At 40.7% G+C, this 23,313-nt stretch overlaps 3 protein-coding genes across 9 annotated transcripts; 2 read left to right on the plus strand and 1 right to left on the minus strand.

The window, feature by feature from the left end:
* Window positions 1-1,653: 1,653 nt before the first annotated feature.
* LOC112554105 (nuclear receptor 2C2-associated protein-like) lies at window positions 1,654-5,798 on the minus strand. 2 transcript variants are annotated; one of them, XM_025221709.1, is made up of 4 exons: window positions 5,652-5,798; window positions 3,402-3,492; window positions 3,033-3,206; window positions 1,654-1,794 (listed from the first exon to the last, which is right to left on the minus strand). In XM_025221709.1, exons 1-4 carry the CDS (start codon window positions 5,750-5,752, stop codon window positions 1,675-1,677), a joined length of 486 nt encoding a protein of 161 aa, XP_025077494.1. In that variant the 5' UTR covers window positions 5,753-5,798; the 3' UTR covers window positions 1,654-1,674. The 2 variants fall into 2 exon arrangements, with proteins under 2 accessions (XP_025077494.1, XP_025077495.1); XM_025221710.1 differs by lacking the exon at window positions 5,652-5,798 and adding an exon at window positions 4,191-4,259.
* LOC112554104 (UPF0235 protein C15orf40 homolog) lies at window positions 4,384-12,570 on the plus strand. 3 transcript variants are annotated; one of them, XR_003097199.1, is made up of 5 exons: window positions 4,384-4,584; window positions 7,559-7,700; window positions 8,503-8,630; window positions 9,149-9,372; window positions 9,705-11,154. XR_003097199.1 is itself a non-coding variant. In XM_025221708.1 (5 exons), exons 1-4 carry the CDS (start codon window positions 4,444-4,446, stop codon window positions 9,804-9,806), a joined length of 513 nt encoding a protein of 170 aa, XP_025077493.1. In that variant the 5' UTR covers window positions 4,384-4,443; the 3' UTR covers window positions 9,807-9,819; window positions 12,434-12,570. The 3 variants fall into 3 exon arrangements, 2 of the variants coding, with proteins under 2 accessions (XP_025077493.1, XP_025077492.1); XM_025221708.1 differs by lacking the exon at window positions 9,149-9,372 and adding an exon at window positions 12,434-12,570 and having other exon boundaries at window positions 9,705-9,819; XM_025221707.1 differs by lacking the exon at window positions 9,149-9,372 and having other exon boundaries at window positions 9,705-11,147.
* LOC112554102 (laccase domain-containing protein 1-like) lies at window positions 11,454-21,057 on the plus strand. 4 transcript variants are annotated; one of them, XM_025221706.1, is made up of 3 exons: window positions 11,454-12,273; window positions 17,783-18,489; window positions 19,778-21,057. In XM_025221706.1, the coding sequence occupies exons 2-3, from the start codon at window positions 17,800-17,802 to the stop codon at window positions 20,645-20,647; spliced, it is 1,560 nt and encodes a 519-aa protein (XP_025077491.1). In that variant the 5' UTR covers window positions 11,454-12,273; window positions 17,783-17,799; the 3' UTR covers window positions 20,648-21,057. The 4 variants fall into 4 exon arrangements, with proteins under 4 accessions (XP_025077491.1, XP_025077488.1, XP_025077489.1 ...); XM_025221703.1 differs by lacking the exon at window positions 11,454-12,273 and adding an exon at window positions 12,660-12,964; XM_025221704.1 differs by lacking the exon at window positions 11,454-12,273 and adding an exon at window positions 15,100-15,222.
* The last annotated feature ends 2,256 nt before the right edge of the window (window positions 21,058-23,313 follow it).

Raw genomic sequence — 23,313 nt, forward strand, 5'->3', positions numbered from 1 at the left:
TTCTCACCACCACAAACTAACGTTATTAGAAATTCAGATGAAAAAGTATCCATCATACATTGTTACTTTTCACAAAGAGCGTTGCTGCAAACTGGAACTCATTGCCAATCAACTTCAAATATGCAACAAATCTGAATAGCTTCAAGGAATCTATATATAAGTCTGTATTAATGAAGTCAAAGATTGGATGGTGTCAAACAAACTTAAACTCAATGATGATAAAATGGAAGCCCTCCTATGTTCGAGAAGAAATCCATCTTTCCTCGTTTGCTCACCAAGTCACATCAAGGAGAGCGAAACCAGCATCACCTTTGCGTCCTTCATCAGGAATCTGGGATTCATTGTCACTGCAGACATGACCGGCTAAACAAGTCACACAGCTGTCTGTCAGTCTGCCTATTTTGAACTACGCAAGATCAGCGCCATTTGTCACATTCTGTCTATGCGCGGTATCAACACTGTTGTCTGCATTTGTTTTATCCAGACTTGATTACTGCAACTCCTTGCTTGCTGGCTGCCCTGAATACCTTCTTCACAAACTCCAGAAAGTACAGAACTCTGCTGCACGTCTGGTGCTTAGAGCTAGGAAACGGGACCACTCCACCCCTCTCCGTTTTCTGCACTGGCTTCCCATCCGTTCTCGCATCCAGTACAAACTGTCCGTGCTGTTTTAATTTCTTTGCTGGCACCTGCCCTGATTATTTCTCTGAACTGCTTTTCCCATATGTCCCAGCTAGATAACTTTGCTCCTTGTCTGATGAACTTTTTACTCTTCCTGTCACCAAAACAACATATGGCCACAGGATTTTTAGTTATTGTGCAGCAAAGCAATGGAACTCTCTCCCTTTCCACATCCGCCACCTACCCACTATTGAATCCTCTAACACGTGCACTGAAAACGCACCTCTTCCATAAACATTACTCCTAATAACCTTTCCCATAATGCTAGTCCTTTTTCACGCACTTTTGCAATATCGTATTACTCTCAGCTCTTGTTCTTGTTATTTGGGTCCTATATTTTTTTCTGTATTGGATTTTATTCTTCGTTCAGTATGGCTGTTGATTCTTTTGTAGTTCATATGCTATTTGTTTTCCTGTCCCTTGTATGCAGTCCATGTTTCGTTCTTGTTCTTAAGCGCTAAGAGCATGTTCCTTAGGAGTGTGGGTATGTGCTTTACAAATTGTGCTTTTATTATTATTATAACAGTCCAAAATTTGTAGAACCATTTTACAGTTTTGATGGTTTACATTGTATATTGTAATCTGCTTAAAACTTACAGCAGACAATAATCAAGTGAATTTAAGTGGGGATGTTAAACAGACTGTGAGGCCTAGGTAAATGATAGCCAGTTCCTACTACTACTATAGATCATTCAAGACATAGCGACAACTTTGAACATCAGAGAGAAGAATCTTACTCTAAAGCTAAAGATTTGACCTTTAAAGGTTGATCAAACAGTACTTCATGAAGTAGTTCTTTATACCTGAATTTCAAGACTTTAAGAAGTAAATAAAAACATTGGAAGACAAGCATAATATAGTTTTTACAATCACTACATTCTACTAACACTTTAAAAAAAATTAAGAATGAAAAAGTAAAACATCTTTGAAAGACAGCCAAGCTTCCACAAAAATAATAGCCAGCACACTGAGAAGTTGAAAAAATAATTTATGTCACATCAATGTTCCAATGACATCCAACTTATAGACTATAACACGACCAAATAAATCTGTACTTGTGTTGAACACTATTTTGAGGTTGTCTGCAACAGGCAAGCAGTCAACAGGAAATCTGTGGTAAAGTTAAGGAATTTAAGTCCAATTCACATCACAAAAATAATTTTCTCATATTGAAATGTGTTGCTAATTTTGCTTTTGAAAACTTGGGTGTTGTCATTCCAACAACTGAGCTGAGCTTAATGCTCTGCAGGAAGCTGCCAGACTTGTCAGCATTGAAGCACACCCCACCCTGTCATATTGTCTTCCTGACTGAATGCAGATCCATCATCCAGAGCTTATTTTCTCTCAGTGCATGAAAGTGGCTATCCAGTGGACCCCTGTACACTAAGGCTTGTCAGAAAATAAAGAGGCAGACAAACTCGCCACATCTGGCAGCTGTCTGCAGCAACCAAAGCAGGCAAGCTCCTAAACAAAGCCAAAGCCCTCCTCAAACACCACCTCAGATGCCAGGGGGAGATAAACAGTTTTTCATCATATAACCAGATGCTCAGTCACACAGCTATATTCAACAACTAGGCCTGCAAAATCTTTTGATCTAGCCCACCAAGGCAACTGCAGATTTCAGTAAATCTATAAGCTTTTCTCATAGCAGCATAAATGTATATTCAGTCAATAATAACGAAAATGTTGAGGGACAAGAAAGGAACATCCATCATGCGATTACCAGGACACAAAAGTGTACATGACGGGACAGACAGGTATGTTTCTTTTTGGCATATTTTACAGACTCCAAGCAGTTGTCTCACTATGCTTTTCATAGAAGTAGAGCACATTTTTCACACACCTAATTACGAAAAGATCGATTGTGGTGACTCAGAAGACAGCAGTGCCAGGCAGGCAAAAGTGTTAACACACTGGGGTGAAAGTACAGCAAACTAATATTTAAATAGATCATTTTGTATGGCCTGCGAATGATGTTATTGATATCAAAATGGCCCTTGAAAGGTTCCCCACCCCTGGTCTACAAGAATGCAAAAATTTTTGTTTTCAAATGACACAGATCATTTTCCCAAATCTGAGTGAATAACCTCTCTCCTTTCTTAAAATCTCTCTAGCAAACATCACCTTCACAGGAGGAGATCAAAAACCCTCATGTAAAAATGTACATAAATGTTTATATATCAAAGGTTACCACAATGGAAGAGAAGGAACCTTATGTGAATCTGGAGATCAGTGGACTTTTGTGATATTATGGTGCTACCTTTATACATGCATAGTGATGTGCTTATGATTGTATAATAAGAGCAGATGGTAGTTCTTTCATCTAATTACATCAAATACATCAAGGATATTTGCAAAGAGTTGATATCATTGGGGTAGAAATTGCAGATCTTAGATTTGTTGTCAACAGTATTTTTAACTTCAAGCTGGCACTCCTTTCCTACAAAACCGCCCTGAAACTGGATCTGGACCTCAGTTACTTGAGCTGGTTGATCCAAGTTTACCTGAATAAACTGTGGTGATCCCTGTCAAAGAAAAAAAATTATCCAAGAAGTTTTGTGTTATATTTTGCTAACAAAATGGGGAATGAAAGAAATGAAGAAAAAAATTATTAAAATATGTTTAATTTTTATAGGTTACAACAATTACATAAAACAAATTAACACTCCCTTTTCTATACACAGCAGTGAATTTGAAGTTTAAAAAAAATTCTTACTCACCTGGTCAGAATTCCAACAAGTCTCCTCTTGTTCATCAAAGAGATGTTGTTTTCCAAATTGCTTAACGTCCCGATTAAGTACTGAGCTAACTCTGTAACATAACGTGCACAGAAAAGTATGAATGCTCATACAAGTACCCACTATGATTTATAACTGGAATCACAAATTCTGACTAGCATCTTAACCTATATGAAAACTGACAATACTGAACTAAGACAGAATAGGAATAAAACATATGGTCTGTAGGTCGGCTATATGGCGCACACAGCTATTTTATCAACTATGAAAAATCAATAACAGAGAGGTCTGAACCAAAATTGTTCAGATAACAGCTCAAAGTACTAAACTGTATGGCTGGGAATCTGGACCCTGACACCTAACCCTGCACTGGAGATTGATGTTTTCGAGAATTGTTTCCGACGACTCCTAAACATTTTACTGAAATCATGAAATGGGTAAATAACTGAATGCTTTCACCAATAAACACCTTTACAACAGATTGGATATCATTTTTTTCTTCAGATTACATATGCGACTATTAGCTATCCACTCGTTTTCTGCCTGAGATACTGACGTCCATTCCTTCGACGTCGTAACGGTCAGCGATCGTTCATTATTTCAACGTTCATCATTGTATAAACTGGATAAAGGTTTATGATAAACTTGTGACATATTCATAACATTTATAAACCTTGGGAACAACAAACTATTATTAAGGATGTCTGTTTTTGATGAGCAAGCTGATGGCTCATACATGCTGACATGGATTTTCCGTCGAGTCGACTGTACCTTGCTCTTCGGATGTGTGGGACCAAGGACGCTGCCATGTTGATATGTTCGCAGAAAACAAAATTGTCGTAATTTTTAATTATTCAAATAAAACACACAGTTATAATAAAAAGTTTTAACACATTATTTTAAGCAGCATTATGATATTAAATACTTCTTAAATATTTATTTTCATGTTGCACATCACCGCACGGATCTATTTTCGTCACAGAATCACAACACAAACTGATGGTGGTTACAGCACCAAACTGTTATGTTGTCTTTGTTTTTTCGAACAGCAAATGTAGCCTTTACTAAGGTAAAAAGAGTGCCTCATGGTAGCATACCCACTGATCTCTCCTTTCTCTGTTTGTACAGTCACCAAAATAAGGACATGCCGAAGAAGAGAGTGAAAGTAAGTATTGTACATACAAAATCGAATTTTCACTGTTTTAGTTTATTTAGAGTTTATTTCAAATTAGTTTTAAATTGTGTACCTGTATGTGTAGTGAAATAGAGAAGTATTTGTACTATTGATGTTCCATAATGTAGCAGACTGTCAGCTAACATTCACCATTCACATTGGGGATACAGTGATTCTAGTAGTGAGGGAGGTTAGAAGAATAATAAATACAAGATATACACACACACATTCACTAGTAAGTCGTGTGCTCCTAGTGCTTGAGACAAGAACGAGACATGAATAGCATGCAAAGGATGGAGGAATAAACAGCATATGAATGATGGAAGGATAAACAGCAGTGATGATGACGACTGTCAAAAGACAAATATAGAAAACGAAAAGAGGAACCAAGCAACAAGAACTGAAAGTATCGGGATTCTGCAGAGGAAGACAAGTAGGGAAGGAACAATAAACAGAAAAAGGAGGTGTGTGTGTGGGGGGGGTTGAACGAGGACTACCATTGTGTGGACTGTACGTGTTAGCTCAAGGAAGAGGTGTCTTTTCAGTGCATTTTTAAATGATTCAATGGTGGATAGGTGGCGAGTATGTAAGGGAGAGAGGGGAGAGAGTTCCATTGTTTTGCTGCACAATAATTAAAAGTCCTGTGACCATATGTTGTTCTGGTGACAAGAATAGTTAGGTCATCAGGTAAAGAGTGTAGTTTTCTGGCTGGGATATAGGGTAAGAGAATATAAGGGAAATAGTGAGGGCAGGAGCCTGCAAAGAAATCAAAAGAGTTTGGACTGGATGCGAGAATGGATGGGTAGCCAGTGCAGAAAACAAAGGAGAGGATTGACATGGTTCCATTTCTTAGCTATATAGTTCTGTACTTCATGGAGTTTATGAATGAGGTATGATTAGCAGCCCCCAAGCAAGGAGTTGCAGTATTCAAGCCAAGAAAGAAACATGCAGACAAGTGTTGGTAGCATGCTAATGTGACATATGACTGACAACTGTAATTTATCAAGGATCATCAGATTCTTGACGGATGACATAAAGGTGATGCTTGTTTCACCCACCTTATGTGCTTGGGCAGACTGACCAGCGAAGATTGATTTCTTCTCAAGCATAAGAGAGTTTGCCTTTTATCACCATTGAGTTTAAGTTCTTTTTCTACCATCTAGGTGGATGGTGATGTTTTAATGTAGGCTGATCATCCCCCACCAGCCAGCTAATCATAGATGTGGTCTTCGGGGGGAAATCACTAGTGACTTTTCTATCAACTCTGTCACTCCCCCATCCCTCTGTCTTGCTTTCTCTCTATATATATATCTGTGCAACTTAATTTCTTGTTCACTTTCATTTCCTCATCTTTCTACCATCCTGCTCAGAGAATGTGTGTGTGTGAGTGAGAGAGAGAGACTTATAATGAGCCCTGATCCCATGAAAACAGTTCAAGGTGTGGAGGAGTGTTTAAAAGTCCTTTTAAAGAGGTGAGTGTATCAGCTGCTGAATGAAGTGTAATGTGGTTGGTGATCAAATCAAATCAAATCAAATCAGACTTTATTGTTTGTCGAGGAGACCCAGGACAGAAATTTTTCTTCGCTCACAAGGGCAGGCATACATACTCATACAGACATTTAACACTCACAGTTAGTAGTAAAGATACAAGTGATGAGAAGCCAGTGAAGTAAGCACAGCAGGGAGTTGATGTAATCAGTCTTATGACCAGAGCATCAGAGGGACAGCAGCATTCTGAACACCTTGAAGGATGTGGAATGTGGGGACAAGGAGGCCAGAAAAAAAAAGGGAGTTGCAGTAATCCAGGCATGAGAAAAGAAAGACAATTGGCTTGATGGTGATATTGGTACTGTGATAGCATTAGGTAGCAGAGAAGTACTAGAGCTTTGTAAAAAGAGCTTTTACCAAAAAGGAGAAGTGGGGCTGTGTGGAAAGGGTAGAGTCCAGAATGACACTAAGACTTTTAACGCTAAACAATAAAGAGATTGTGGTACCAGACAATCAGACAGTGGAGGAAGACAAAGTGGAAAGGTGCTAATGTTCAATGCTTCAGTCTTGTCATGGTTCAGTTTGAGGTTGTTTTCTGTCATTCAGTTCAGGTGTGTGTGTGTGTTTTGGAGGGAGGGAATTGGAATTGGTGCTGTATACCGAGCCAGAGATGAAGGCAATATTACAGCAAAGCAGCCAGCCCTGTAAATAGGTGCTACATGCAGAGAAAGAGAAGTGTACCCTGAGACAAGATCTGAACCAAGGACAGCTAGTCCTCGCTGTGTTGATGACAGGTGCTAACCATGTGAGAGAGAGGGATGGATGCCATCTCACACTACAATGTTGTCTATATTTGCTCAACATTGTATGAATATGTTGCAATTTTTTCTGTATACCATTGTTTCATCCCTACTCAATGGTAACATCTTAGAATGCAAGTTAAAAAAAAAAAAAAAACCCTCAAAAGTAAACATGCTCCAAAGCTACCAAACATAGCATGTGTCCTTCATAATAATGGACTAGTTGCTGTCAAATGTGGTGGCTATCAGACAATGATGTGAATGTGATCAGAAGTCAAAAGCACACATTGCCTCCTCCTGCGTTATTTATAAGACATATTTATGCATAATGAGAAGACATTTTAATTGCAGAAAATACACTGTTTCCTTTTATTCTTTTTTTAATTTTGATGAACTAGGTGGTATACCAGTTTTTGAGGGAGCAAAAGCTGGATAGAAACAGACTACAATGGTTCTGGCCAGATTAAAACCATACAAATCTAACAAATCTGGCAACTGTGTTTCAATAAGTCTTAAAGCTTCAAAAACCAATTCTGTGTTTTTAAATGTCACATTTAATGTGTTTGCAACACCTATTGCCCTTTTGGCTCTGGTTCTTGAATGCAGTTCTTGTTTATGTCTGATGGACATATACATTATCTTGCCCTGGCCATTAAAAAAATGGTTTATTTGGATAGGGTGGAGATGAAAAAGCAAATGCCAAAACCCACAGTATGGTAGCAGCTGCTGAGGATGAATGTCCTGTACATCAAAATGCGGATAACACTATCACCATCAAGATTGTCGCCAAACCAGGAGCCAAACACAATTCAGTAACAGGTGTGGTAACTCGACAACTTTTGCATTATCAGACAGACTAAAAGTCACACGATGATTAGTTACAAATTAGACCCAAAATGTTAATTCTTTGATTCAGCCTTTTTATATTTGCTTTTTTCTTTTTTTTTTTTTTTTTTTTTGGTTGTGAGTGAGAGACAATGACAATTCTATATTTATGAGGGGTAAAATAAGCAACTGGGCTTTTTTCCATTTAGCCCTCGCCCTTTACAGGGAAGGAAATTAACTACATAAATGAAGTAATTAAACATTATAGAAAAAATTGTAGTAAACATAAAGAAGGGTGGACATTTACAAGGTGATGGTTAAGAATATATATTTACAAGGTCAACTGGAGTTAGGAGGAATCTCTAGAGGCCTCATCTATATGTCTTGAAAGTGTTTAGATAGATGGCGTCAAAAGCAGTTCAGGGAGTGCAATTGCTTGAGATGGGAGAGAGAGAGAATGTGTCAATACACATTTATCTTTTTTTAAAAAAAAATATCGAATTGCCAAGTAGGAATCATATATAACCATTGTTTACAAATGTATGCTTGCTCACAGTTGAATCTTTGTATGTGATTTTTACACTGTTTACATGCACGATCAACTGTGAACAAGTATTTATGCACAAGTAATAGCAAAGTTACATTCCAGTGTGCACAGATATAGAATTAAATTTAAAAAAAAAACAACTTTGCAATACAAGCTGAGAAGATTAAATATTACAATTTAAAAAAATTTAATATTACATGTACAAAGTTAATATATTCTCGCTAACAGCACCCTTTCTTTTGTCTCCAGATGTTAGTAGTGATGGCGTGGGTGTGCAGATTGCTGCTCCTCCTGTTGATGGTGAAGCAAATACTGAGCTCTTAAAATACTTAGCTTCAGTCCTTGACCTGAGGAAGTCTGAAATTTCTTTGGACAAGGTTTGTTGGATAAGCATCCTATGGTTTTTGGAGTGTTTCATGGAGGGGTGTCACTAAATTACACTCAATCAGGACATATGCACATTCTTTCAGCAACAACAAAACAGTGGCTGTGTTGGTTGTCCAAGATGTCATATAATAGTTTCCTGGATAAAGGACTAAGGAAAGGACAACATGAAACATGCTCTTTTAACAGTCTTCAACTCCTATCTACCTTCAAATCACATTGGAAACATATATCAAACACTTTGTGTGAAAGTTTAGACGGAAAAGATGAACACAATCAAGAATGAAACACAAATGACAGAAAAATACACAATAACAAAACCAAATTTTGACCCTCAACAGGATAAATAAAAATTATGTGCACCCTTATTTTCAACCTAATAGTTTTTCAGTCAAACAGTCAAGTAAATTCAGCATTTATACACGAGCAACATTTAGACACCCAGAAAAGTGAGGTTACCACCCAGTGTACAGGGTTCTCCAACTGCATCGAATTTTATGGTCCACTCTAGGATCACCAGCGGTGATATTGCCTGCTGAAAGCAGAGACCCAACACAGGACCTTGCAACAGCCACATCAGTGTTGAATCAAAGTTGGAGGGGTGGGGTGGGGGGTGAACACCTCAATGACTTTCCAAGGCTTGAAGGTACATGCCTTTCAGGGTCATGTGCATGGGTTCTATACAGTCTTGGGGGTGGTCTGGTGGCACAACAGTTAGTTCCTGTCACTAATACGGTGAGGGTTTGCTGTCCTGGGTTCAGCTCTCATATTGGGCATGCTGTTCTTTCTCTGCATGTGGCATCTGTTTAATTTTATTGTATTATTTCTGCATGCAAGCTTATCACCACAAGGCATCAGTGGTATCTTTTTAAACCTTTTAAATTGGGCAAGCCACTATATAAAATGTGCAAAAAGTATGGATGGGTAGCTATATTTGAATATTTACTTGAATTTGATCTTCACACTCCAGAGTTAGGCTTTCTGTTTCAGAATTTCTCAATAATTGTTATCTTTTGGTTTTGATGTCTCATTGTCACTTTGATTATAGCTTTTACAAAATTTTTCAGGGGTCAAAATCAAGGAGTAAAAGTGTGAGGATAATAGGATCACTCTCTAAGGAAGAAGTGATGAGACGTCTTACATCAGAAATCAGTGACAAATGTTCATAAACATTTAAGCATGGTATGTAGGTCTTAAAGTACTTTTGATGGTTTGCATGTCATTGTCAGATAAAAATTTTAAGAAACTCTTTTGCGTTTCAGGCATCATGCCAGTCAGACTTCAAGTTTTTCTGTAGTTATAAAGAGGATGGTTCTATTTTTTCCCTTGTCTTCTTTGATGTCCCAGAGTTTTATTTCCAGAATTGTTTAATTTGAAACTATAATTTTGTTCAAATTTTCATCACATGGTGGTGCTGTAATAGTATATGCTGGTATGTGTCGAATGGGATGAGAAAATGGAAGTGTGGGAAGTGTAACATAAATAGCTTGTTTTTGTCAAAATAGGACCTTTTATCAGAAAAAGTTTGCTTCCTTCCCTTTTAGAAGATTATAACAACAGAGGTAAGCATACAACATATGCAAAAGATGATTACAGTTCATGAGCTGGAATATATAAATATTGTAAACTTATAGAGAACCTGTACGCTTTAGCCTACATTGAGCATTTTGTGGTAAGATCTTCTGAATACTGGGACAGCAGTGTTCATTAGAGATTTTTGGAGCTTGTGAACTTTCGAAAAACTTTATCAGTTTTATGTCTTCTAGCAATATGTTTGTAGCATTTGCATCTTTATTTCCTGATCACTATCACTTCTTTTTCTCTAACACCCCATCCCCACCACACACACATTATATAGCTATAAGTGGTTGGAAGCTATCTCTGACAGCAGGATTTATAAGTGTATGGTCACTTTCTACTTTATTCTGATTAATGTTATTTTAATAATTTTGAGATGGCTCTGAATACTTTTGGGATGTTGTTCATATATTATTCTTTTAACTTGAAATCCAAGTTACTTGACATTCATAAAGGCGGATTAAACATCACTTGCGATTTGGCTCATTTTTCCCTTTTATGTGAAGTTTGTACATTTTTCTGTCTTGTCAGGAAGTATTTAAAGACTTGGTCTAATTTGTCTGCCACCTATTTGTATAGCCGAGTTTGTTTCTGCCCCATTTATATTACTTGAATACTTAATGTAGCTACTGTCATATGCTCTTCTCTGTTTTTTTGTCAGATTGCAATGCCTAAGATGCTGAGGCATGCAAATTAAGTCTGCAAACCTTCAAGTGCTTTGTTAACTAGTCATGTATTGTCAAGTGGGTGACTATATTTGGCGAATTTTTACATTTCATGTTTAAAAAAAAAGTTTACCAGATATATTGCCTTATTTGACAATATTTGTCTGAGAATGCCTTGTAGGACTAACACACTTTTAGAGAACCTGAGCAGAATAAACAAATGACACAGATCAGTACAGGACATCACTAGACAGCTGCTTTCAGACAACTGCCTTTGTGACTTCATGCATAGAATATACATCATATACATGCTGTAAGCAGGCAGGAAATTTTGAGTGTGGAACACTGTATACAGGGGAGCCGTCGGGAACAAAATAGACTTCTTTTAACTCAGCATGACAGCTTGACCTTGTTGAAGACTATCCTTCAAAGCACCTTAAAGGGTAGCCGTTGCCACAATGGTCAGAGGAAGAACTGGCTTATGGATATCAAAGACTGGAGTAGACGTCCTATAAGGGAGCTGCTAGCTATCACTCAAAATAAGGGAGCTACCACGTCTATCCATGTGTTCCCCCAATAACAGGTGCTGGTCAAGGGATGACTGACTAAAATACTCAAAAACGACTTTGCTGGTAATAAAATTTATTACGGCATAAAATATATGATAATGCATGGCAAATCTTCATTATGAAATCTAATGATTAATACATTTTATAAAAAGCATGAAAAAATTTCTAAACATTTAGCTTGTACTATCAAAGCAATTGTTGAATTATACTGAAAATAAAATAGTTTATGTAAAGAAAAACTATGAACAGTCACGATGTATCTCTTTTTTCAAAATTTTTCTCTCATATATTGTTACACTTATTTGCTTTTTCGCGATTGAAAAACTATCATCTTTTCTCGCAGATCTCATGATCATGATGTGAGAGCCATACTGCATAGGTTTTAGCACCCTTGCTGTAATCACTGTGCTTGAGGCAATAAAAGATATGCCATCTCTCTCCCCTCCGTCACTCACCCCCTCCAGCCTTCCTCCGTACCACTGCATGAACCTGAGCTGTGACTTTGCGGTATCGGCTCCTTTTGTTGTTACTGCTGCCACTTCTTTAGTTTAACAAAATCTTGAGAACTATTTGCTGGCTTTTGTTTGTTTGTTTTGTAATATATTTTAATATATATATTGGTTGATTTGTGACCAAAATCCTAAACTGGCGCTAACGCATTTGTAGCCTTTCAGCTGTCAGTTATAACCAATCTGATGACGGAGAGCCCTACGTCATAGCTCGGTACGTTAGGCACGTTATCAGAGAAGTGAAGCCATTCAGACGTGGCGGTAGACACATTACATGTCCCAGGTCGCTGTCAAGTCGGGATCCGTGTTTGACAGGTGGGTAGATAGGGGAAGTGTGTGTGTGTGTGCCACGCCCCATTCTTCACGTACATACCAGTGTGTATTGAGATTTTACGTACGTGGAGGTGTTCCGGGCTGCTTCTTTTTCAAAGACTTTCCTTGGTTTTGTGAAAGGTTCGCGAATTTCTATGTACAGCAACCTGTGGTGACTAGAAAGCAGATGACGTGGAGGGCTCAAGTCCACCCGCACCATGCAGTACAGAATGTCCTCTAAGCCCGACACTACAAAGTGCATTGCTTTGACCTCATCTCAGGTCCTCAGGCTTGTCAATAAGCCACCCGAGACTCTAATCGGATTGTTACTTCCCCATTAAGGTTACCACATGACAATAATCAACGTCGACTGCGGCTTATTAATTAGCTATCACGTGTTTGTGGAGTTGGGTTAGCAGACTATTATCTCCTGTGCACGAAGTTCGTCCTCTAGTGCAAATGAACAAGTGCAGTTCTCGGAGTTATCTAGGTGTCCATTATCAGTTTCTGTGGTGAGGTCGCAGTTGTTGTATCCTCTTTTGGTGTCTTCAAGTGCTCGCTGCATCTGCGTCACGCCGCTTATCCTGTCATTTGGCGGAGCATCCCTTGCTGCAGATGAAGTAGAGACTCATCCTCTCAGAACGAGTCGTTCAACGCATCTGAGAGCAGCTTCGTACACAAAGAGATGATAGAGGTCTGTTTTATTTTGTTTGCTTTTATTTAACCAGTTTTAAGCAGTTAACCAGTTTTTCTTAGAACCATGACACGCAAAAATAGTAACGATTGTGGATTAGTTCTTGCTGTTGAATATTCGAGGTTAGCCATGAACTCTGGAACTCAGGTTTTCTACGAGTGACTAGATATACAACAGCTGAGCATTGACGGTCTGTAGTGTGTGCGTCTGTTGGGGGTCAACAATGCATAAAGGGCGAAACTGTAAAAGAAAGGTTGATATTGAAAATAGTTTACACTTTGAGGAATGAGTAAGCATGTGCGTTGTGTGTGAGAAAGAGTGAGAGATGAATATTTTAAAATAAACTAGGTTAAAATATAACAGTTAAAATGTTTGTCATTTTGTCATGTCTATTTAAAAGGGAAAGTAACAAAATCATTTAGGTTGCAACACAGGAACGAGTAGTTAGCGAATGACTAACGTACAGGTGTAGTTTTGTCTCTGTATTGTAATGTAGTAGTGTACTCAGCACGGATCCTCGCATCTGTAATCAGCAGCTCGATATTTGCTGTTCGATGTCATCTGATTGCCCGCATCATTTGAGTGCGTTGTTTGGAAGACCATAAGCTCATCGAGAAGCTTGGCCAGGAGCGAAGATGTGCTTGAAGTTGCGACTGGTGTAAGGAAAATGGTTGTTGCCCGGGTTGAAGTTTATCAGCTATCACGAATGGTAATTGACCCAGGATCTAGAAGGGAAAAAAAAACTTTGTGGCGCGGAGTTTCCCGATCCCAGTCATGGTTAGCATTAGGGCACGACAGAAAATAGTGGGGGCGTTTTGTTGTCGTGGTAGGCAAGACGAATAGTTGATCAATTCTTTTTAAAAGTACAGTATTTTTTAAAGTTTTATGTTTCTCAGTACTTCAAACCTGTCTAATTCTTTTTTGAAGTAACCAACACACACACACACAAAACATACACAGAGCCCCTTCCCCTCCCCAGTTTCTAACACACTCTCTCTTAACCCTACGCGCTTCTTTCTTTCATTCTTTCTCTCATTCTCACACAGACAGACCACACACAAACACACTTTTGCTTACCCACGTCCCCCTCTCTCTCTCACACACACACATACACAAGGAATAAACATAAAAAACCCCAAATAAATTAAAAAATGAAGAAGACGACACAGAGGTTCAGAACTAAAGTGACAGCCGATGGTATGTTAATGTTGGGGTTGAGATGACATGTTGCCTGCTGCTATTGTTGTCCCTACACACTGACGTCTCGTCGGTGTCTGTTCCGGGAACGGCTATTATGATCCCGGAAACCCTCTGTTAACAACAAAAAAAATATTCATCACGTGGAGGGCAACACTTTTGTCCGGGAAGTACGCTGACTGTTCACGTCGTTATTTTTCATGGCATTCTTCTCTGTGTTAAAGGCCTAATAGTCTTGGTGGGTTTTTTGTTTTTTTCAAAAATCGAAATTAACTCCGTTTAATAAGCCATTTCACAAAATCTGTATATGCAGAGTTTAACTCCAACCTCAAATCGGGCGAAATGACAGTTTCTTGTCCTTAACTAGTTGCTCAGTGTCCTATTGATCTTCATTACCGACTTGTCCACGATGAGCTTTTGTAGTCCTTTAAATACTAGCATAAGAGCGTTGCCTCAATTGCTGTACTTAGAAAGTCGGTGAAGCAAATCATTTTGTGTCAGCTATGGTGTTAGATGGCATTGTGTGCTCTAATATCTTGTCAACTAGTTGGCGAGATGGCTTCATGTTCCAGTCACGTATCTTCTGTTGTGACATCTTGAGGTAGAGCCACACCCCCCCACATCCCCCACACCCTGTCCCTCACATTCCTTGTACACACGTACTAACACAAGTTGATACCCTGAGGGGACGAGACGCGTGACGCAGGCCGGATTCGGACAAACACCTATCATATGCTGAGTGACGTCAGGGACCTTCCGGCAAACCACTTTTCTCTGCACTTTCATTGGTCGGTGCGTATGCGTGATTGCCATAGGCTACCGCAGTGATTGTACAGACATTTCGCGATTCATTTACGCTGCGGTCTTACTGTGTTTGTTGTCCCCCTTCCCTTAGCCACCCACAAAACTCTCCCCGTTTCCAACCCTTTTCCGTCCACGCTCCGAACGGTCTTAATCAGCTGTGGGTGGGTGGGTCGTGGGTAGTTAAATAGGGTTGGCAGTCTCCGACGTCGACAGTCACGTTAGTCTCCTAGATAGGCGGATTGCATTCATACGAGACGGTAAGAAAAATAAATTGTATGCTCTATGAACGTTTGGATATTTTGAAAACTTTTCCTTTTGTAGACAAACGTTTACACACTATCTTCTCTCTTGAAAATTGCTTCTATGTATCTTTTAAATTGTGATAGAGTTCCTGCTAACAAAATTTATCGTGTTTTATTATTTTGTATTGTTTGAATGTTGTGCAGCTCTGGAAATCTTTAGAATATAGTAAAAGCATGTAGACTTTCTTCTACAGGAAATCTGAATTGATTTTAGATAATTTTTGTTATTAAAAAAGGTCTATCCATGAACCGATGTCGGATATTTTTAAAAAAAACCAAGCTAAAGAAGTATACTTTGTTATCAATGATGACATGCATAAATTACGAGCCCTTATCTACGAAAGGTTTTGTTATCAATGTGGGTCGTGAGTCAAGGATTCAAAATTCGTCATTTCTCACTTGTCCTGTATCGTGACTGCTTGTATGTATCGAGGTTGTAGAGCTTGAACTGCTTTTGCCGTTAAATACCAACAGCCAATATACATTATTGAATAACTATTAGATATAAGTATTTTACTAGAAGACATAGACATCATTATATTACTATGAGACACAGACATTATTATATATACGGCAACGACATTATGTTTTCGACAGAAACATATTATTTGATTTGTGTTCGTCAGTGGCTTTGTCAAAACGTTGGGTCTTTTGGGGGGTCATGTCGGACTAACATTGCTGCCTTGTCAGACTAGAGGCAGCCTTGTTATAAGTGCAGTCGACAACCTGCAATAGCAGAATTCTGTTTCCTCCCTCTCCTCTTATCTTTCGCTTAAAAAATAAAGCCCTTGGTTTAACTTTGTCTTAAAAAAAGAACTGGGGTGTAATTTACTTGGTTGTTCGTCAGTCACTTTATTTCTATTTTGAAGACAGAGGATGGAACGACTACTTTTTAGAAAGGTCTTATAAAGACAAAGGAACACGAGCAGCTCAGCATTTGTATTTTTACATGCGTGTTCCACCGATAGCGATTTCTCTTCATTTGTTTTGCCTAGTCGATTTTATCCCGCACCATGTTGGTCGCTTTCTTCCCTCTTCACCAACACGTACACTAGACGCATCACACAACTCTCTGACGGATTTTCATTTCGTACTAAAGATCTGCGTTTGTTAGTTATTACTTAAACTCGTGAAAAGACCTGAAAAATAGTAGTAATAATTTTTATTACTATTGTTAAAATGGTAGTGATGGTGATGGTGACAGTTATTTCCTATCCGAAAAATAAGCGCAGGCGGAAAGGTTAAAGTTACTTTCCCTGAAACCATCGCAGCCGAGGAAAATTTGTCATTTTTTCCTCAGGATTTGTACGGTGTTACTGTTAGTGTTGATGTCCTCCACTTTATCGCCCCAGCGTATCGTTATCTCACGTGCCGCGAGCTGGCGTTCTCAGCGTCTTCTCCTGTTTCTATCAACAGCTGAAGGTAGCAGGATTCCGGGGGCAGTCCTACCCTGTTGTCTTCTTTGAACTAGGAAAAGGCGGTGCACTTGATAAAGATTCAAGTACTTTGATCTTTCTAGGGGCATAAGATATTTAAGATATTTCGTTTATACATGTTATCAGTTATCCCAGTAAAACACTGTAAATACTGTGGTCCGTGATAAAATGATAAAATTCACGCCGCTCTCGTATGCTTTGATCGAGTTGTCGTTTATCCAGCACACTTGTCCTAAGATCGGTGTGATTATCACTTCAGCAGACTAATTATCCTTCGTCCGCACATAAACGACATGTCATAAGTGGTTCCCGTCTTCAACAAATCTTAGTGCAGTCGTACTTTTCCAAGGGGGAAAAAAAGTTATCGGAGGAAGTCGAACATGATCAGCGTTTAGTCACGTGACCCGTTCATGGTATAAAGTCCAGGCGCAAAGTGCTTCCGCATTACTGCTGCACGTTCTGTGGGTTAGAGCAAAGAAAGTAGCTCTTATTACAGTGCAAACAGTAAGAAACCTCCGGTTTGTTCAGGCGCTTGCACGAGTTCGGACTAGCGGTGTGACTTGGTCCTAGAAGTCCTGGATTATTTGGCCGAGATACTTGTTTACTTCTAGCGAAGCAGGAAGCGAGTAATCCGATGTTGACGAAATACAACTAATAAAATTGTTAAGGTTACCTACTTCTTCTTTCTTCTTCTTAACAGTCTGGGGAATCTTGAGAACTGAAGTGCTAGCTTTTCAATCTCGAGCAGGCAGGGGTTAAAGATAACTGCGCCGGTTCAAGAAATTGAAGTCAGGTCACTGTACTAATGAAGAGATCATCCCATTTTGTTTTCCGAAAATAATTTTTTTGTTCTGTGAGGAGTCGCAGCTTGTTCCAAGTTGCATAACATTAGAATTAAAAATCTTTTAAGGTCCTTTTTTGACAGGTTGCTGCATCAAATTGATGCTATGTCATAATAATTTATGTGTGCATTACTTTATCTCCCAAAATACATTTTTGGGAATCGTATGAACAGCAGCACACACAATTATTGTTTAGGAAATAGAACTATTGTCTGATTGTTTCATTGTTTCTTGCAGACTTTTCATAACAAAAAATGACCATCAAAGTACTTGGGGCCATTCTGTGGGACCTGTACCCTCCTGAGAGCGGTTCGCCTCTCGACACTCGTGATGAGGTCAAGCGCGTGTGGGACACCATTGTTCGAGTGACGGAGGAAGAATTTGGAGACTGCGACCAAGTTCGTCTCTATCTTCTGTCGTCGTCCGCCACTGACGCGAACGAGACGCTGGAGCGGCTGACGTCACACAACGCCGCCTCCGCCAGCGTTGTTGTTCCACATGTCATTTCCTCTCACGACGACATCAAAGCCTTCTACACCGCCAAGCAGGACCTCGATGCAAGAGAGATCAGCCAGGTGCGAGTCGTCTGTTGTCGCGCGTCGCGGAGGGCGTTTTGGACGGCCGTCTGCCGCGAGCTGTTTACACCTGTTCACACCTGGGCGGTGGAGAGCGGGGCTCCTTCTGTCTTCAACGTGGACGCCGTGGACCAGGCGACGGTGCAAGACACCATCAAGCGCTTCCTGAGAACGCTTCCCTCCTTGCTGGGACAGCCGGAAGTGGAGAGGTCGCAGGTCATTCCGGCGGAAACATTCGTGCACGGGTACAGCACCCGACGAGGGGGCGTGTCCACCCTGCCTACCACGACCTCCATGAACCTCTACTACACTGACAAGAAGCGCGACCCACAGGTGGTCATCGACGAGAACCTGCGGCGCCTGGCACAGGTCAGAACCCGAATGTCTAGCAAAAGACAGCTTCCTGTCACTTTATTTCTAAAGGCATTTCGAGAAGTTTCTTGTACTTAGGTGTTCGATGACGACCATAGGCACATTCGTTTGAGCTGTGTGCATGGGCAATCGTGAATCTGTCTTACCTATATTTAAGTTTAAACATTTTATTTTGAATAGTAATGTTTAGTAATAATAATAGTAATAGTAATGGAGCTGGAACTCGCTACTAACGTTAGTTGTCATTCACAACATTGCCAGCCTTCAACACCAATCAGAGCGGCAGGTCGGGTATTCCGACGTTGAGAGTCTGTATTTCTCGTGCTAAAGAAGCAGTTTTTCCGAACCACGAGAAATGCAGACTGTTAGCGTCCGAATAATCCGAACTGTCGCTTATTCTCTCTTTCTCTCTCTCTCTCTGATTGGTGTTGACGGCTGGCAATGTTGTGAATGGTGCACTAGCGTGACGTAGTACTGTTAGTGGCGTTCGTTGATTGTAGGTGCAAATTGTAGTGGATGATTAATTAACGGATGGATTTAGGAGGCTGAAATTTACAGGTTTACAGGTTAGTTTTATGTCGCCTATATCAACTGATATCTGGGAGAAAAAAACGCTAGCCGTTCAGGTTGGTCTTTAAGGACTAAAGCCGAAAGGACGTTCCCAACCTGTCCTCTGACCTGCCGTCACAAATAAGTTGCTGATATATGAAACACAAATATGTTGCTGACAGACAAAAATGGGGGTCTCTAGTGGACGCCTTTTGTGCAACGTAGGTATCTAGAACTAGGACTTAGTACGTCTAGAATAACATGAAACAAAATCAGCGGATTTTTTTGTAACCCCTTCATACAATGGTGAGATATGAAACATCCTTCCCCTTTTCCCATGTAGTAAATCACTTTGTCATCGCTACTGGAGGGTGAAAGTAGTATTGGCTTGACTGATAGCGTCACAAACGTATCTTCCAGAACATATTGCTGACTGTGCTGCATCCTCGTGTGGGGGGTTGGGGTGTGGGCACGGGAGGAAGTGTTTAACAGGAAGGGGAAAATGGAAAGGGAAATTCTGACGATTAGAGAGTGACTGGCGGAATGACAAGCGAGGTAACTTATCAGCGTATATCTCGAGAATGAATTTTTTTTTTACCTATATTTGTGGAAGCAGTATCTTGCACTGAGTTTTATTCACTTTTTCTGTGCATCCCACTAGACTTTTAACGTTAAAGTGTCAAGTGTTAAAAGACGCCTGCTGAGAATGCCTGTTTCTGTTTTCTGTATTCGCCAGGTCGGGGGCTTCGACAATAGTCGCTTCCACATCATCAGAACCGAGCACGGCCACAATGTGTGGCGGGTGGGCCGCGAGCAGCAGCCGGCCAGGTACGATGCCCTCGTCACTGACCTGCGTGACGTCACCATCGCGGCGGCAGGCGCTGACTGCATCGTACTGCTCTTCGCGGATCCCGTCGCCATGGTAATCGGGGCGGCGCACGCCGGCTGGCGCGGCACCGTGCAGCGCGTGGCGGCGCACGTGGTGCGGGTCATGACGACAGAGTACGGGTCGAAGCCGCAGGACATTCGTGTGGCTCTGGGACCGGGGCTCCGCATGGGATGTTTCCGCATGCTGGAGGAAGAGAGCCAGCCGTTCTTCGACATCCACCCGACCTGCCTGAGCAAGGACGTCCACCCGAGGTCGCATTTCGTGTGCGAGAGGGACTTCAATTGCGCTTCTCCCACAACAGACAGTCAGCAGAAGACTCAAGATATCGTCGTCAGTGTGGTAGTGCCGGGCAAAGATTTCCTTCCGGTCAGCCTCTCGGATGACAAAGCCTCGTCGCTGCGCGAGGAGGAGCACATCGGCCCAACCTTCGGGGGCAGCGATCCCAGCGAAGACGTGAAACGACACCCGGGCGTCACATCCAAACCTTCGGAGTCAAAGGACGTGAAAGAAGTGAAGAGGAAATACTTGTTTGCGGACCTGCAGCTCAGCAACCGCTTGGTTCTGGAGGGCGAGGGGGTGTGCTCCAACCTCATCGACACCTCCACTTCTCACTGCACCAAGTGCAACCCCCACCTTTACTTCTCTTACGAGCGCGACGGCGTCCCTTTCGGCAATCAGATCGGCTTCATATGCATGCCTTCCCGTCCAAGAAGCTGATTTATTTTTTTTTTTGTAAACGTCTCATAAGTTCAGATGTATGTTAGAAGATGTTTGAATTATGGTGCTTGAAGGTTTGTATTATTGAACATATTTGTGTGTGTCTGTTTTATTCATGCACAACGAACAGGCTATCAAGACAGTGAGCCACCCGTGAAAGCAAACAAGCAGACAGCCATGTATCTGCTCCAAGTAAGCGGAAGCCTAGGTCTGTCTCCATGCTTTTCTCTGCTCCCTGTATTGCTGTGGTTTGATGCCAAATCTCACTGCTGGCTCCATTGTGCCTGCCTCCAACTTTATTCTTCTTTCAATCTTTGCATGAGCGACAGTGTATGTCTGCGTGTGTCTGTGTATATGTGTTTTTGTGCACATGTATATAAATAACCCGAGCAATAAAAAGTCTTTCTCAACCGAGTACTTGGTGTTGGCATTTAGAAAGCTGAAATGAAACGGTTTCCAACTGAATATACTGTCAGGGTTAGGACCGACAATTGAATATATTCTCCATGAAGAAAAATAAATAGAAAAATAGAGGAGAAAAAAGATGAACAGCGGAAATGATACAAACACAAAGACAACTGAATTTTAAGACTTTATTTTTATTGCTTTCGTCTATCTGTCTTTAAGTCTCTATATCTTTCTTTACTCATAAGGGATGATAATATTGAATATTTTCAGTGTATTCCCCTGATGACTGACATAAAATACATCTGTGTTTGAGTGCAATGTTCGTACCTTTACAAATGGGCAACAATTCACACCTGTAACACAGAGTCCATCCACCATCTACAATAGCGGCCCCACGGTCCATGTTTGTCTGTTGGTGAGCACGACAAGATGAAGAACATTGTAGATCATGTTTATGCACATTCAGTCTCGTGCACCTCTTCGCCCCAAGTGAAGATTTTAAAAATGGGTGGACACGTGCTGATCATCCTTGTTTGTCCTCACGGACATAATATCGTCTGTATTCTGTAACTAGTCTCCACTAGGTGACAGTTATTCTGTAAGTGAAAGAATGTACCTCGAGGTACATCAGGGATTATTCCCATTCAATGTAAACAGTTTGCTAAGTGTGCCAATGTGGGGCATGTAAATGATACATTTTTGGAGACGACGGCTGCCACGGTTTTCTGTAGTCGTTGACTTCTTGAAGCGCCGGATGCAAGGCACGCATGTCATATCACGCTGGTGATGTTACTCTGGGAGTACCGACACACAAAGCACATCACATCAAAGAGGATGACACGTGCACCCAGCGGCATCAGGTGGTTGGTGCGAGACGATGTATGAAAGTATGAATGCCTCAGATGCCATCATTGAAGAGGATGTTCTATACCGTAACATGGCAATTAATAAGTTAGTGAGAACTAAAGGTGTAAGAAACATTAACGAGAGGTGGCACGTTGCTAAAAGTATAAAAGTTGGGATACAAAAATCTGGCACAGGGTAGTAAAGCGAACCTCAGCTCAGTGACACGACAGCAGGTCAGGGGTCATGCTTATTGGTGTATTGAACATTGTAATGGTGACCCTGTGAGACTAAGGCACTTGTTGGAAAGATGTATTACACACTTCCAAAATATCCATGAGAAGTGTAACCAAGCCTCACCTTGCAGGCAATCGCAATGAATACCATCTCTAATAGTGCTAACTGATCCTGCGTTCTCTACACTCACTTAAGAAGCAGAAAAAAACAAATTTTTCGGTGACTGCGGCTAAACAACCGTACTAAACGAAGAATAACATCAAATACAGAAAACACAAAGAGGAACCAAATAAGAAGAACAAAAACTGAGAGTAACATGATATTGCTAAAGGAAGGTTGTGAAAAAGGACTAGCATTATGGGAAAGGGTGTTAGGAGTAATCAGTCATGTGTAGCAGATGATCGCCCGTTGCACCTTTCAGGGGACGTAACTACTAGCTTATCTTGGGTATTGGGAGGTTTGCCGGTCTTTAACTGCATCTCAAAAACAGAATGCTCACGCCATCAGTGTTCGGTCGCCTGGAGACAGGTGTGGGAAGACAAGGTCGCGACAAACAGCTTTTCGTTTGTCGACACCAGAAAACAACTGACTGAAGGACAAATAAAATAAAGGATCAAAGAGCTGGAGAGCGCCAGCAGGCCTTGTAAACCACACACTCAAGACCCTTTATGAGGCGCAGAACGCCAAACACTGACTGTTCCTGCTAGTTGCAGCTGTTGTCCTCCTGTGCCTTCAGTTTAAAGACCAACTTGTGGGAAAATATTTTTCATTGGATCAGATGGTTCACATCAAAACACTAAACTCCCTAAATTTGAGCGAACGATGCGTTTTCATTTAGAAAGATGTCTGAAGCCACTGACGTCCTCATCGGGGAGATGAGCACTACTAACCGTCCCTCGTGGTGTTGATCTCTCTCGTTTTCATAAGACGCATTGGAGTAAAAACGGAGAGTTTAAAATGACTCGAGTTTAGTCCATTTCGGGAAATTAATTCTCTAAATCCGAATGAGCCGGATTGAAGATAGAAAGCTGATATACATCAATATTCTGAAATATGCATAGAAAGAGCCTCATTTTGACCTTATAAAACACCATCATATCACTGGTTAAGCTTTCCCACTGCTGTTGCCTTGATGACAACGCCATCGTCTCCATTTTTTAATATAAGGTCAGGGAATT

This window comes from Pomacea canaliculata, linkage group LG13 (assembly GCF_003073045.1).
Source record: "Pomacea canaliculata isolate SZHN2017 linkage group LG13, ASM307304v1, whole genome shotgun sequence".
In the NCBI taxonomy this organism is placed as follows: Eukaryota; Metazoa; Mollusca; class Gastropoda; order Architaenioglossa; family Ampullariidae; genus Pomacea; species Pomacea canaliculata.

Bases quoted from the DNA above. Each gene is read 5' to 3' on its own strand.
- LOC112554102 (XM_025221706.1), top strand. From the start codon at position 17,800: ATGACCATCAAAGTACTTGGGGCCATTCTGTGGGACCTGTACCCTCCT. The intron at 18,490-19,777 runs GTCAGAACCCGA...TGTATTCGCCAG, and splicing joins ACCTGCGGCGCCTGGCACAG to GTCGGGGGCTTCGACAATAG.
- LOC112554105 (XM_025221709.1), bottom strand. From the start codon at position 5,752: ATGGTAGAAAAAGAACTTAAACTCAATGGTGATAAAAGGCAAACTCTC. The intron at 3,493-5,651 runs GTGGGTGAAACA...GTTATGTTACAG, and splicing joins AGTCTGCCCAAGCACATAAG to AGTTAGCTCAGTACTTAATC. The intron at 3,207-3,401 runs GTGAGTAAGAAT...TTTCTTTGACAG, and splicing joins CTTGTTGGAATTCTGACCAG to GGATCACCACAGTTTATTCA.
- LOC112554104 (XM_025221708.1), top strand. From the start codon at position 4,444: ATGTTGTCTTTGTTTTTTCGAACAGCAAATGTAGCCTTTACTAAGGTA. The intron at 7,701-8,502 runs GTGTGGTAACTC...TTTTGTCTCCAG, and splicing joins CAAACACAATTCAGTAACAG to ATGTTAGTAGTGATGGCGTG. The intron at 8,631-9,704 runs GTTTGTTGGATA...AAAATTTTTCAG, and splicing joins CTGAAATTTCTTTGGACAAG to GGGTCAAAATCAAGGAGTAA.